This window comes from Lontra canadensis, unplaced genomic scaffold (genome assembly GCF_010015895.1).
Source record: "Lontra canadensis isolate GAN:19392208 unplaced genomic scaffold, GSC_riverotter_1.0 scaffold17, whole genome shotgun sequence".
In the NCBI taxonomy this organism is placed as follows: domain Eukaryota; kingdom Metazoa; phylum Chordata; class Mammalia; order Carnivora; family Mustelidae; genus Lontra; species Lontra canadensis.
In genome coordinates, this window is record NW_022631011.1 from 21,176,552 (window position 1) to 21,192,234 (window position 15,683).

At 43.3% G+C, this 15,683-nt stretch overlaps 1 protein-coding gene across 3 annotated transcripts in view; it reads right to left on the reverse strand.

The window, feature by feature from the left end:
- The window catches only part of LAMA3 (laminin subunit alpha 3), a 266,072-nt gene that overhangs the window by 68,548 nt on the left and 181,841 nt on the right, over positions 1–15,683 (reverse strand). For 2 of the 3 annotated variants that reach the window (XM_032859753.1, XM_032859754.1), the window contains 3 exons: positions 13,936–14,019; positions 8,797–9,027; positions 4,755–4,865 (listed from right to left, as the gene is read on the reverse strand). In XM_032859753.1, the coding sequence (XP_032715644.1) occupies positions 4,755–4,865; positions 8,797–9,027; positions 13,936–14,019 (426 nt within the window). Of the gene's footprint in view, positions 1–4,754; positions 4,866–7,426; positions 7,624–8,796; positions 9,028–13,935; positions 14,020–15,683 lie in introns of those variants that run through there. The other variant, XM_032859755.1, reaches the window with a different exon arrangement.

Sequence of the window (15,683 nt, forward strand, 5' to 3'; positions counted from 1 at the left end):
ATATATATATATATATATATTCTTTCATCCACTCTTTGGGGCTTGCATTTGGAAGATGAAATGCAGGAAGAACAGCTGCATCCAGACTCACTCTAATGTTTCATAGCTGTACTGTCTTGGGCAAGAAACTTCACCTCTGAGCCTCCATGTTTTTTACAAATCAGTTTTATTGAATGAATGATTATACACATTCTAGTTCTCTTAAGATGTATCACTGAGGGGCGCCTGGGTGGCTCAGTGGGTTAAGCCGCTGCCTTCGGCTCAGGTCATGATCCCAGGGTCCTGGGATGGAGCCCCGCATCGGGGCTCTCTGCACAGCAGGGAGCCTGCTTCCCTTCCTCTCTCTGCCTGCCTCTCTGCCTACTTGTGATCTCTGCCTGTCAAATAAATAAATAAAATCTTTAAAAAAAAAAAAAGATGTATCACTGAAATAATACCCACTTTCCAAGGTTGCTGGGAGGGTTGTAAAAAGAGCCTCAGCAAAATGTCAATCCCCATCCTCTTCCCCTAAGAACAGCTTCTATGAAAATTAACTTGATATTGCTTTGTAAATCACGTAATGACCATATACTAAAGAGGAATATAGTCGTTAAGTTTAACATGTGGAATTTGTTAAAACAAAAAAGCTGCCCCGTATCAGAAGAAAACCCTCAGTTTAATTCCAGCATCTCAAATAAGCAAGATAAGGTGTGCCTGGGTGGCTCAGTGGGTTAAGCTTCTGCCTTCGGCCCAGGTCATGATCCCAGGGTCCTGGGATCGAGCCCCACATCAGGCTCTCTGCTCAGCAGGGAGCCTGCTTCCCCCACTCTCTGCCTGCCTCCCTGCCTACTTGTGATTATCTCTCTCTCTCTCTCTCTCAAATAAAAAAATAAATAAAAAAGCAAGATAAGTTGTGTGTTTACATAAATCCAATTATTTTCATGTCAATGTCTACGGAAAGCCATCCTTCAGTAAAGCATTGAGATGAGACAACTTTTCAACTAAGCGGTCCAATGAGACAAATCCTAGAGAACTGTATTAAAGTTGTTTATTTTGTGGAATTTTTAGCCCCCTGTGACATTTCTCAGTTTTACTCTAGTAACAAATATCTGAATGAACAAAATTATCCAGGAAAACTCCCCTTATTGTGGGCAATTGATAATTCAGATACTCTGAATTACACAAGATACTCTTGTGTTAATTATATGGCCTGGAGTAAGGATAATATTTTAAAAAATTGCTCACAAATCTTACCTCTGTATGCAGAGATGGGGCTTGGTAGGAAACTTTAATGGATGTGAGTTTTCAAGAATATCTGAAGCTGGGTTGTGAGAAACAACCCACATGTGTATCCTAAGTGGGCGTGGTCCTGCTCAGAATGTGAGATATAATGTCCCTTCCTCATCATGTCATCTGTTTCTTCAGCTTAAACAGATCCATCCTTCACAAACCTTTGAATAACGGCCAATTACACAAGCCACTAAGATGTTAAGACATCTTTGGCTATTTTTTCCAGATATGAAATCGCAGTAGACACACAAAGGAGGCTGCTCACATGTTAACATGGGATCATCTCCAGAAAACTCATTCTGGCCCTGAATCCTTCCCTCTTCTCCCACATGTGCCCACCGTGGAGGCTTCTCCCACAGGCCTGGAGGCTGGGAACAAGTCCACGCTGCCAGTTATCGCACCCACAGACCGGTCTCTCCTTCACCTTTCCCTTGTCCACTGTCCTGCCTCCCTCACAAAAGTCATTCTATTGAACTAATTATTTACCTCTCCCTTTAGTTTCCTTCCTTTTTAAACTCGAAATGGTGATCTTAAAGAAGAATAGGGCTGCTGAATCGATACATGTTAATCCTGTATCTGATCTGAAAACATTGGGACGCGAGGAAGTAGAGAAACAAGAATTGCAACGGGGCCATCTGTGTCCTACTGAAAACGCCCCGGACTCTGGTCCTCCTAGGGAGTGGGGAGAAGATTGTAGAAAGGGGTGAGAACCTGTGTTGCTTGATAAGGTCCCGTAAGAATGTCTGAGATAGCCCCACCCTCAGCCGAGAGCATCTACCCTGGAAGGTGTCCTTCTCAGTCCTGCAAACTGCAGACATCTGCCTGTCAAGTTTCCTTGCGGTTCACAGCAAATAAATGAATGAGTGAATGGATGAATGAATGAATGAGTCTACATCTACTCCCACAGCACATGCTCTCCTAGCTCCATCTAACACCAAACATCCATTGGGCATTTACTCTGTGTCCACCCATGCTAAGTACTAGGGTTGCAAAGACAGATCGGCACCCTGACCAGGGAGCAGACAGAACCCTGTGAGTGGACGTGTTCAATAAAATGTGGAAAATACGATGATCACCGTGTGCCGGCATCTCACAAGAGCAAGAGGGACCTCCAGGAAGAGCTTCTGGAGGTGATGATGCCTCCTGAGTGGAGGAGAAAGGGAGAGGAGTTGGCTGGGTAGAGAAATGAAGGGAGGGCCCACCGGGCATGGGGAACAGTGGACACAGCAGCTTAGTGTTGCAGGAACCTGGCAGGGTATATAGGCAACATGAAGCCACTGGTATTCTGGAGGGTGAAGGACAAAGTGGGGCAGACATAGCTGGACACAGCACACACCCAGGATGTGGGAGTCTGGCCGGGAGCCCCGTGTTGGCTGTGAGCTTCAGATAAGTCATGCTGGGGGTCTCAAGCAGCAGAGAGTAAAAAAATGAAAGAAAACCAAAGGCAGAGGAAGGAAAGAACATGGGAACAGCGAAGTAGATGAGGTGTGATGGACACAGTGAAAGGTGAGTGGAGTTGGAGAGAAGTGGAGACACGGGGAGAAAGCTGGCAAGGAGAAGAGGGAGGGGCAGGGCCTCAGCAAAGAGAAGGGGCCTGTCCCTGCAGGTCCTTTGGGCTGACGGTGCCCACGAAACACATGGCCTGCTGCTCCTGGACACACGCGGCTTTATTGGCAAGGACCCCGGCAACTTTCTTTCCAGACTTCAAAGTTTATTCTTGAAATGACATGGAGATTTGTGTATGTGTGTGAAGGTCCCAGATTTTAGAAACTGACTTTGGATGCTGAGCAGTGAAGGCCAGTCTGCAGAGGAACCAGACTATTTCACGGTGACAAGCACTTGATCTCGTCATTACTGCTCTTTGAGAAGGAGGGCTACATCCCTGGCTCCCACGCAATGCGCATCCCCCACCCCACCCCCCCAGAGCAGTGGCAGCCCTCAGTGCCTGCCACTGAGCAGTAAAGTGAGTGCAGGCAGGGGCTCTGGGCCTCTTTGTGTGTGTGTGTGTGTGTGTGTGTCTGTGTGTGGGCGCGGGCACATTCCCCAGGGACAGCAGGCCTCTGGAGAGTGGGGATTATGTTGTATGGTTTTAACCACAGCATTTAGCTCAGTACCTCCCACAATAGCAAATGCTCAGTAAAGGTTTCCTGAATGAATTCTTTCTAGAGACCATATGGCCATTAGGGACAAGTGAAGACAGAGCTACAAAGAAAGGAAATGGGAAAGAAAATCTTCCTGTTTGATTAAAACAGAGGAATTATGACTCATCAGTGATCCTCTCACTGGGTGAATGGACTACACAGAGCGCCTGCTTTGTTCTTTGGCAGCTTTTATAAAGTAGACTCGACATCTAACGACGGTTTGGTAACAAGATAAATATTTATTTTAAATTAAAGCATCTACCTGTGTTACACACAGCATACAGTACGAAGCATAAACTATCATAAAAGAATACTTAGGAGCTGAAAAATCGTCTTTCCCAATGTCTTTTATTCCTTCTGAATTTACAAAGTTAAAGTCCTATGGAATATCCTATCAGGCTCTTTACAACAATGTCCTGTCCTGGCCTGTCCCATCTTGCAAAGGAAACAGTTCCCTGGGACATGTTGAACTTGGCTTAATACAGTCTAGGAACTCAAGGAGTTGAAACACACTCTTGATGCATTATACAATGCAAAGGAAATCTGTGCCAGAAGAATGTATTTCCAAAGAGCACCCCATAAGTAGGGGCTTGTGTGTCTGGGGGTACTGATTCTCTCTCCTTTCTCTGTCACTGTCCATCCTCCTTCAAGGTAAGGAGGCCCTGGCTCCCAGGGATGAAAGAGAGGAAGGCAGAATAAACCATGTCTAAAAAGGATACAAAAGAAAAATTTCCTGAGAATCTAATTTTGAATAGGAAATATTTTTTAAAAAATATTCTCAAAGAAGATTGTTTTCCAGGGGATAAGCCATAGACAGCAAGGACTCCCTTCACCTGTCTTCCTATATAAGCCCGCTTTGTCTTGGTGCCCGTGGAAGATCGGTGTTTGAGCGACTTTGAGTGCCCCTTAAGCCTTTCTTAGCATCTTCTCCCCCACTATATACTTGGGGTCTACGGCTCTTTTGATGGCTCCTGCTACTTCCTGCCATTCCCACCAAATGGGGGCCCAAAGTGGTGGCTCTGCTTTGCTATCTTCCAGCAAGAATGAAGTCTCAGGATGCACCCACTACAACACTCAATGAAACAGAGACGGAGAGGCTAACGTGTAATTTCCCTGTTCACAAAAGGACTTCTCTGACGGCACGTGTGAAAATGGAGGAAACAGTGGAGTATGAACTATTTCAGCCTGATCACACTGGAGCCTCCTACGTTTACAAAGCAACCTCTGTTTAGTGGCAAATGGGACATTTGATGTCTCAGGGCCCAGGAGAGTGGCGGTGGGCAGGGGAGGGGACAGAGAGACACAGACTGCCTGCGAGTAGCTCTAGACTATCAGTTTACTCACGATACATATTCCCGAGCCATCCTGACATCGACTGGAATGTCCGTTGCAATTGCAGGGAACACATCGTCTATACGGGCCTTCGTTATCCCAATAGTATCCGGGGCTACAACCCTATTTTTCAAACAAAGCATTTAGTCAATATAAAGAAAGAATTATTATCCAAAGCATGTGACAATTCTGACTGTCAAGCATTCACTAATGCAGTCTTTTGTCCCTTAGCTGGTGTGTAGATTTCTACTTTCAAACACTGGCTGGTCCACTGGCTCTCTACATCAGGTGCTACCTTGTTTCCACACCACGGCAGGAGTGTGTGCTTGTGCCAGAGCAGGAGACATGTAGGGGGACGTCAGAGAAAGGGGAGGAGTGTGGAAATGGTTTCCTCTCCTTCAACTGATTTAGGGCGAATGGAGGGGAGGAGGGATGGAGGAGTAAATAGGGTCAGGATCTCAGTCTTTAGCAGGAGGGTCTCTAAGAAAATCCCTTCAAGTTCAAGTTCTCTTTTGGTAGGCATTCGCCCTCCAAGGGTGGGTTTGGACTGGAGGGGGAGGCAGTGTGGGAAGGAAGGATTAATGAGTCTTCATTTGGATTGACGTGATAATGGCAGAACAGGATTCACGTCACTGCCATGCACTGGTCTAGGGACAACAGGGAACCCTGGGGAGAGGAACACACGTTCTCTACAGAACCCTGCAGGGGTGTTCAGTTCTGATAGGACACATGAAGACCCAGCTGGAGAGAATCCCATTGAGCTGGTCTTCTTCTCTAGTTCAATACTCCTTTGATTATTTCTATCTCTACACATTGTCTCTTCCCAGGACAAGTTAATATTTTTCATATGGACGAAAGGAATTACAGTTTACTTTTGATGAACTGATATTAAAAAAAAAATTCTAGTTAAGAATGCCCCCAATAGAAAAAGAAACAACTCTTCCAACACCAGCCACTAAAAATTATTTAGATTTCTGTCTTTAAAGAGAGTCATAGACATTTTGCTTATTTTGGCAGATTGAATCAGTACACTGATTAAAACCAAATGCTGTGCCCAGTTTGTTTAATGACCTCCTCATATGCCCTATTTAAATATCCAGAAAAATAATATTTCAAGATAAAACATCTTTTATCTAATCCTCTTTAAACAGCACTAAGTCTGTAAGACTCTGAAGCTACACTCAAGGGAAATTTTTGAATGAACTGTCCATTCTCATTTATTCAAAGTTTCTACCTGGTCAGGTGGGAAAGAGGAAGCAGATAACCTGATAGGGCTGGAGAAAAAAAGCCTCATATACTCACCAGAGTGGAATATCTCAGTTTCTGATTGGAGCCTCTCCCCAAATTACCAATTACTACACGTTGTACACAGTAAGATTATAATTCCCAATATATTTTTCCCTTCAGCTATTAGAAACCATGTTTAGGCAAAAGAAGCTATTGCAAAAAATGAGATTGCTTTATGTGTTATATGAATAGGCTTGTCTACAGGAGAATCAAAGTATGAAAGGAATGTTCTTTAATTGAAAACACGACTGAGAGATACGTTCGAACAAAAGTCAGCCACTGGTGGTGTGATCATATCTACAAGCAAATATTCTCTGCTACTAAGTACCTCTTAATTACCACCATATATCATGTTACATGCTTATGAAACAATCATATTTGGTAAAGAACAAATTATCCAAATAAATAAATAAATATATGTGGTTCATTTATGACAACATGCCTGAGTAAAAAGCCTTAATTAAACATGCTTTGGAGGGAAGATAGTCCATCCTGATTAAAACTAAACCACCCACCCTAATTTGCTTTGGATTAGAAACAGAAAAAGTCCCCTGCAAGAGTTCTGTAACTATCACGTGACTCTTAGGGAGAACATTTGTCAGTTACTGAAATATAATCATTTTCTCACCTCTGTAAAGCTCACAGATTGTACTGAAGACTTACCCTACATGAAAATGAATGTATCCTAATATACTATTTCAGTCAAATGGTTTAGCAACTATTTTTTTAAGGACAACTTTTCAGGATAACTTTTCCAATAAACTTCTCCAGTACAAATGAGAAAATTATGTCCCTATCAGGTTTTCAGGGTTATTTCAGTAGACATAGGATCTATGTCTCTGAGTAGACATGTAAATATCCAGAAAGTTGAGAGAGAGGGAGAGAGAGAGAGAGAGAGAGAGAGAGAGAAAGCGAGTGCACAGAATTTATGAGTGTTTAATGCCTGGCAAATTGAAGCATGTCTTGTTAGGTATTATACAAACTTGATCTCATCACTTTTCGTAAACATGGATTTCACTGATTCTTGTGGTTTACTTTTTAGGTAAATTTTCTTCCAAGAAGAATCTGGAGGTCTACAGGCTTTGGACTTTTTTGTCTTAGGGGTTGGGTTACTCTCAAAAGGCAAAGTTTCATAGGGTACTAACGTCCCACAAATGTTCAGACTCTGAGCTGCCTGGGCATTTCCAGGTGGGCTGATGTTTACAGGGTTTGCGGTTAACAGCTCAGGAGAGCAATCTGTCAGGCACCCTAATAAACACTGTCAGTCAATGGGACAGGGAGGCTCTGGGCCCCTCCCCCAGCCCACCCAGAACTCATTCATCCCCTTCACTTCAAATGTCACAAAGCTAAGAACCCTTCCCCATCCCAAACCAGAACGTAAAAGGGGATGATGTTACCTGGCTGGGTTTAAAGTCCGCATGACTTGCTTGCAGATGACTTTGACCTGGAGGCTGAAGAAACGCTAGCCTCTGCTGCTGCAAATTATATCCCAGACACTGCCCCAGGGCTGCCCCCAAGATCCATAGCCACCCGGCGCTCCTGGCTGACCACCTCACTGCTGGTGGCATCCTGGTCCCCGGGCTTCCTGCTGGCTGCACGCAAGCCTGCCTCTTCCTCTTATACCTGAGCTTCCTACTCAGCGCCCAGGCCCGCCTGACTCAGGTGAGGCAGGCTGTCTGCGGCAGGAGGCCCCACCTGTAAACTTCACCCATGAGTCAGCCTGTGAGAGAGCACACATAACAGTCCCACAGGGAAGCACGCCGCTCTGTAATTCCTGCGAGGTGGGGCACACACCACCTTCTACCCACCTCACCCCGCAGACGCAGACGGCTCTGGCCGATCAGAGCTGCTACAAATCACAGGCTGAGTCATGCGCAGAGAACACGCCCTGGGCAGGAGGCTGGTAATGGAGAGGTTCCACTCCTTCCCTGGGGCTATGATTTTATTTAGGTGGGCCAGAAATGAGATAGGAGGAAGGGGGGGTGGGAAGAAGAAGGTAGCAGCCACCTGTGGACTACATGTAACAAGACAGAAGTCTCCAGAAAACCAGCGCAGGTGATGTTTGCAGGTTAAAAAAGGAACTGGAGTTCAGATCCCCTGGGGGCTTTCTGCTTCTGAGGGGTGAGGACAGAAAGGGAAGGATGTTGCTGAATGTACACACTCAGGGTGTAGGGAATAAGCTGAGTGACAATGTTTGCTATTTCCTAATAACTGCACCAAACATTGTGCTTTCTCTCCCTCCCATACTTACAGCTTGAGATATGAAACGGTTTCATTTTATGGCACCTTTTAATCATCTGAGGACAAGTCAGACTGGCTAGGCCTCACATGAAGGAAGGTCTGCTGGGAGCTAGGAAACTGGGCCGCAACTTCCCCTGGAAGAATTAGGACATTCTCTGGGCTCTAAGTCTATCAGCAGCGGGTGTCGCAGGGACTCTCTGTTCAAGAACAGCCTGAGAACCCCAGGTCACCCAATGGGAAGGCAGTGTCTCAAATCCTGGGACGCTCCTTTTGAGTTCCCAGAAAAGTCCCGATTTCAACAACCCTCAGGATTGCTCAAGTGCCTGTGGCTTTCCTGTGGAATTTGAGATGTTTGTGATTTCTTTTTCCTATTTAATACCTGGAGGTGGTCCGGGGAAGACAGAAGCTTGAGCCCAGTGGACACCTGTCTGCTGGGCAGAGTGCTGCGGACCATCTGGGCAGCAGTGCCGGGCGGCAGACAAGAGGGCCAGCCACGGCAGTCCCGCGGGAGAGGCGAGCTTCCTACCTGGCATGAGTCACCAGTGTAGTGAGGGGGGCAGGCACACATCTCAACGTTGTGTGCTCTGCGCCCACTTCCTGTGTCCGAGGCCTCTTCCAGCCCCACCCCGCTCAGAGAGAGCCGCTGCGTCTCGGTGAAGTAGAGGCCTCGGAGGCGCATGTCTTCCAGGCTGGACAGAACCATCATCAGCTCTTCCCGGGTCACCGGGCCGCCGCTGCTGGCGTGTCTGAAGTTTCTCTACAAGTGAAAACAGAGAGACAAGGTTTCCCCTCTGCAGGCTCACTTCTGCGGGGTTTCAGAGAGACAGACACCCAGCACAAGTCAAAGGGAAGACATTTACAGGGCATATGGGAGAATAGACTAGAATAGACAAAAATAAAATAAAATAAATAAGAAAAAATAAAATAAATAAGTAAAAGATAGTGGATTTGTAATTCAGAAGTCAGGTGCCCTGGGTTATTCCCAAGAAGAGAGTGCCACATGAAAGGGGAAAAATGAAAGCAGGAAATAATGAATAAAATGAAATGAGACTTCCCAGTGTTATCCTGATTTTAAAATGTACTTCTGTGTGTGCAAGCAAACACTGAGCGAGAATGATATAGGAAAAAGGCAAATGGAAGGCCACTGGGTCATGCAGTTAGATCACTCATTAAACACACATAAGGAAAGGAAACTCAATCTTTTCTTGCACACACACATTTATGTTATTTTATTTTACTCTTACGATGGTAAAAAACACACAACATAAAATTCACCATCTCAACCATTTTGAAGTATATTTTTAAGCGTAATGGTGTTAATTATATTCATATTGTTGTACAACCAATCTCTAGAACGTTATCATCTGGCAAAACAGAAACTCTGTACCTATTAAGCAATAACTCTCATTTCCTCCTCCCCCCCTTCCTGGCAACCACCATTCCACTTTCTGATTTTATGAATCTGACTGCTTCAAATACCTCATCTAAGTGGACTCGTGCAGTATTTGTCTTTTTGTGACTGGCTTATTTTGCTTGGCATAATGTCATCCCCTTACGTCCTAGCATCTGTCTAGCTAGAACTATCATATTCCATCATGTGACAGGGTTACATAGTGTCCCAATAGATGTATATACCATATTTGCTTTATCCATTCACCTGCCAATAGACATTTCAGTTGTTTCTACCTCTGACCTACTGAGAACAGTGTTGCAGTGAACATGAGTGCACAAATAGCACTTCAAAACCCTGTTTCCAATTCTTTTGGATATACAGCCAGAAGGAGGATTGCTGGTCATTCGACCTTTAAATTTTTGAGGAGCCTCAATACCGTTTTCCACAGTTTTTCCACTGTCTTATAGCCTCACCAACAGTGCACAGGGGTTCCGATTTCTGCACACTCTCCCCAACACCTGTTATTCTGTTTTTAATTTTTTTTTTTAATAGGAGCCATTTCAACGACCATAAGGTAGTATCTCATTGTGGTTTTGATTTGCATTTCTCTAATGATTAGTGATATTGAACATCGTTTCATATATAATCTTTATATTCTGCTGCCTCCTTTAAATTTGGTTTCCACATCTCTTTAACAGACATAGTAATACCTAATCTCTCAGGACTATGATGAAAAGTAAAGCAAATTAAATAATATAGTGTATATAAAGTGTTCAGCCCAGTGCCTAGCATGTAGTTGACATTCAATAAATGGTAACTATTGTTATTTACATATAAATATGATAGGAATAGGAGTTTAGTTTAAATTTTTAACAGCTTGAGATATGATTTACATACAGTAATAGTCCTTTATTTTAAGTATACAATTTTTAGTAAATTTACAGAAGTGTATAATATCACAATACAGTTTCACATTTTTACCCCCTAGAAAAAGAACTTTTGTGTCCATTTGTAGTTACTACCTATTCCCAAACAACCGTTATCTATATTCAGCCCTTATATATTTGCCCATGCTGGACCATTTATGTAAATATGGACTGGATTTCAATGGTCCACAAAAACTTTGCTTCTATTCACTTCATTTCATCCCTGCTGTATAGCAGTTGTCTTTTAAATCAGAAGGAAAAAAAGTTACAAACAAAAGATATATTTTTACTGCCCCTTATATTTACTTATGTTGTTACCTTTACTAATGCTCTTCATTTCTAATATGTATTGAAGCCATTGTCTATTAGTGTCTTTTCATTTCAGTCTACAGAGTCCCACTAGTATTTCTTACAAGGAGGGCTGGTTAGCACTGAATTCTCTTGGTTTTGTTTCTAATGTAATGTCTTCCTTTCTCTTCCATCTTTGAAGGACATTTTGTTGTATATGTAATTCTTTGTTGACAGTGTGTTTCTTCTAGCACATTGAATGCCATCCCATTGTCTTCTGATTTCCATGGGTTCCAGTGAATGGTCAGTTGTCAACCTTATTGAGAACCTTGGATGTGCATTGCTTCTCTCCCACTGCTTTTAAGATACATTCTTTGTCTTTCAGATCCTTGACTATGATGTTTCTGTGTGTGGATCTCTTGCATTTATCCTACTTGGAGATTGTTGAGCTTGGATGTATAGATTAATGATTTTCATCAAATCTGAGAAATTTTCAGCCATTATTTCTTTAAATATTGTTTCTCTTCCTTTCTCTCTCTCTCCTCTTCTTCTGGTACTCGAATTATGCATATGCTGTGCACTTGACTCTGTCTCACATCTCTTTCATGGTCTTTGATTTTCCTCATTCTTTGTACTTTCTGTTCTTCAGACTAATCTCAGTTGACCTTCAAATTTGCTGCTCTTTCTTTTGCCTGCTCAACTCTGTTGTTGAGCCCTTGTCTTAGCTCTGGTTGCCATAGGAAAATACCATAGACTTAATGGCTTAAACATGAGAAGTCTATTTTCTCACAATTCTGGCTAGAAGTTCCAGATCAAGATGCCAACCAGTTTCGTGCCTGCTCAGAACTCTCTTGCTAGCTTACAGATGGTTGCCAACTCACTGTCTTACTTAGTTGACAGAGAGTTTTCCAGGATCTCCTCTTACAAGGACATTGACTCTATCGGATCACGGTTCTACCCTCATGATCTTATTTAACCTTAATGACTTCTTTGTTCCAAATATACTCAAAGTAGAGATCAGAGTTTCAACACAAAAATTTGGAGAGGACACAATTCAGTCCATAGCAGCCTTTTTAGGGAAATCTTAATTTCATTTATTGCAATTTTCAACCTCAGAATTTATATTTGGTTCTTTTTAATAATTTCTATTTCAATACTGTTATTTTCTATTTGGTGAGACATTGTTCTCTTATTCTTTAGTTCTTTAGATGTGGTGTTCTTTAGTTCTTTGATGTATATAGATTTAAAGTCTTTCTGTATAAGTCCAATGTCTTGGCTTCCACAGAGACAGTTTATGGTATTGCCATTTACCCCATGTATGGACCATGCTTTCCTATTTCTTTTACACATCTCCAAAAACTTTTTATTTATTTATCTATTTATGACAGCTGGGCATTTAACATAATGTAATGTGGCAACTCAGGAAATCATATTTATTCCCCTCCCCAGAATTTGTTGCTGTTAGTGTTTACTATTGTTGGTGGTATCTTTGCTTAATGACTTTTCTGAATGAATTCTGTAAAGTCTGTATTCTTTGTCATATATGGCTGCTAAAGTCTCTGCTTGGTTAGCTTAGTGGTCAGCTAGTGACTGGACACAGATTTCTTTAAATGCCTAAAACCAAAGTCCCCAGTCATTGCAGAAATGGTTCTGTGGGTATGTTGAAGGACCCGTCAACACTCAGCCAGGCAGCTAACAACTCTGCTTTAGCCTTCACTTCCTGCTTGCTCAGAGCCTCAAGATGAGTCAGAGGTGAGGGCTTAGGGTCTTGTCAGTTGAGTCAGAGGTGAGGGATTAGGGCCTTTCCTGAGCATGCTCACATCCCTATGTGTGGCCTTCTACCTTTCTAAGATTGTGTTGGAGATTTGCAAAGCCCCTATGTATGCCTTGTTCCCAGCCTTTTATTTTAAGCTTTGTGATTAGCCTATTATTATCTCCAGCTGTTACCTATCACCTCAGTCAGCTATGAAGTTAAGGAGCGACCTCTAAATGTTTTCAATGACAGCCCTAAGGGAAAGGCTTTTCATTTTGGGAAAGCTCCAAAAGTCAGATCAAACAAAGACAGCCTTGGAAGGAGCATCTTCCAGAAAACTTTCCAACGGGTCAAATTATGACAGTTCTCTGGGAGTGAGGCTTTGCATAAGCTCCAATGCCACTCTGTCTCCCTTGGCGGCTGCTGGGCTACTGGCTTTCACCTTGCTGGTGGGCTACTGCTTTTCAAGGCTACTGTGAAGATATGGTTTGGGGATGGGTACAGAGCAAACTGACTGCCACAGAACCTGAGGTTCTTACCAAGATTCAGCCAGTTTTCTTGATTAAACACTTTTCAGATTGCTGTGAGCCTGTGGTCAATTTCCAGAGCTCTAGATAGTCGATTCTAACCATTTTTGCCAATTTTCTCATTACTTTACTGAAAGAGAGAATTTAGTGGACGTTCCCACCCCACCATTTTTGCTGGCATGGCTGCTCTCATAGAAACAGGATCACATGCTCTTCAATACATTCATCCCAAGCATTTGTTGGCCACTGAGGAAGGCATGAGGATGACAGGGATCTACCTCATAGCATTTGCAAGCTCACGGGGTTTGTAAGACAAAGATAGTTACCTCTAAGACAGGGGAGACTGTGCTAAGTGCCATAGAGATAGTATAAACAAAGCCCAATGGGGATGAAACTCTGTATATTTTATATAACTTATATTTTAAATGTATATATACAAATTATATATACATAAATATAATTAACATTTTAAATTCATAACATTAAAAAATCATAATTGCTTGAAAGAACTAATGTATAGAACAAAAGAGGATCATCAAGAACGATTTTGGGGGGCACTTGGGTAGCTCAGTCGGTTAAGCAATGGCCTTCAGCTCAGGTCGCGATCCCGGGGTCCTGGGATCTAGTCCCACATCGGGCTCACCTGCTCTCTGGGGAGCCTGCTTCTCCCTCCCTTTCTGTCTACTACTTACCCTCTTGTGCTCTCTCTCTGTGTCAAATAAATAAATAAAATCTTTAAAAAAAGGAACGATTTTTTTTTTGTATGTGTTTCCTTTACCTCCACCACCTGCACACGCACATGATACAGCCGGTCAGGTCGTGGGTTACTTGGTTCCTTGTAGACGATGGACATGTGCTGACCCTGTGTAAAGAAAAACATCAGTGCCATGGTTGAGATATTCTGAGCTTTATAATCCATAAGAAGAAATTTCTGTGACTGCATTATATGGAATACTCAATTCTAATAAATAGTGAAATGAATGGACTGGCAAAAGGATTAGTGAATGGAAACAGGAAAATAATACCCAATATAGTGCATGTTCACAAACAGGAAACCAGGAAAATTCCCTTGACGGAAAGTGGCTAAAAAGATGGATTATTATTATTCCTGTTTTACAAAAACCATGCTTCACAATCAATGTATGAGGTGCATTTCCATCGCTGCTGACAGGACCAGACTTTGGTAGCAAGAAACTGCTTCTTTGGTGGGTGAGTTCATGAGGAGGGCAGGGTGGACGGAAGGGCTGGCAGGCTGTGTAAATGGCGAGCCGTGGAGCTGCCACAGGCAAGAGGGAGAGCCCTGCAACCCACTCCCCGTGAGATCCAGCTTTGTTCACTCTTGGCCTCTGAACCCCCCTCTCCATAAAAGGGGCTCTTTAAGGACTCCTAACAGGGCATAATGGGAAGGTCAACACCCACCATGAGCACCTCCACCCCAAACCCACACACAAAAACCCTAGCTTTTCTGTTACAGCCCCAAGCCCAAAAGCGTTCCACACGCTAGCACTGGTGTTTCAGAAAAAAGACCATTCTCTGCCACCCCAAATCACTGAAAATCTTCATTTAAGAAACATGCCCCACAGGCTTTTAATTATAGTGGTTTGGAACAAAGCAGCAGAGTGAAGGTTTCAGGAGCCTAAATTATTTTCCATGTTCGGAGGTAAAATTCAGGAGAAATTCTGGTCATTGCGTTCTGTGAATTCCAACCATTTGCACAATAAACTCTTTGACAATAAGTACTGGTATACTTATGGCCTGAGCTGGAGGTATTCTGAAAAAAAAAAGTAGGAAACTGAACTACAGCACTGCCAGGCTGGTATTTCTATGGTGGAGCTCTTTTCCCTCTAAAATCTCTGGTGTTTCATTTTCAAGATGTCTGACAAAGGTTCCTCGTAGTTTTTTTTTTTTTTTTTTTTTTAAAGATTTATTTATTTATTTGACAGAGAGAGAGATCACAACTAGACAGAGAGGCAGGCAGAGAGAGAGAGGGAAGCAGGCTCCCTGCTGAGCAGAGAGCCCAATGCGGGACTCGATCCCAGGAACCTGAGATCATGACCTGAGCCGAAGGCAGCGGCTTAACCCACTGAGCCACCCAGGCGACCCCTCCTCGTAGTTTTTAAAACAACAGTTCAACAAATGTGGGTGCCAATAAAAACAAAACACAACACAGCAGCGCCTAAACACAAAAACCTACTAGAATGCCAGGTTCTCAGCTGTGACAAGATGTGTGAGACTTGCTAGTCCCTGTCTTATGGTGAATGACACGCAAACAGAAACCCTCAGGAAGCTGTAATTGCACTGCCTTAACCACAGCACTAAAACCAGAAACAGAATCAAGTTCAGGCTCAGACACCTCAACCTGTGTTCAAGATACTGGGCCCTGGATGGCTAGAGGTTCAGAGCAGAATGTGACATGGACCCTGCCCTCAAGGAATTTCTAGATTGCAGTTCTAGATCATGTGGTTGGTACACAGTGTACAGATGTCACTTCTCTTCTCAAAAAACCAAAGTGGCTCCCTACTGTCA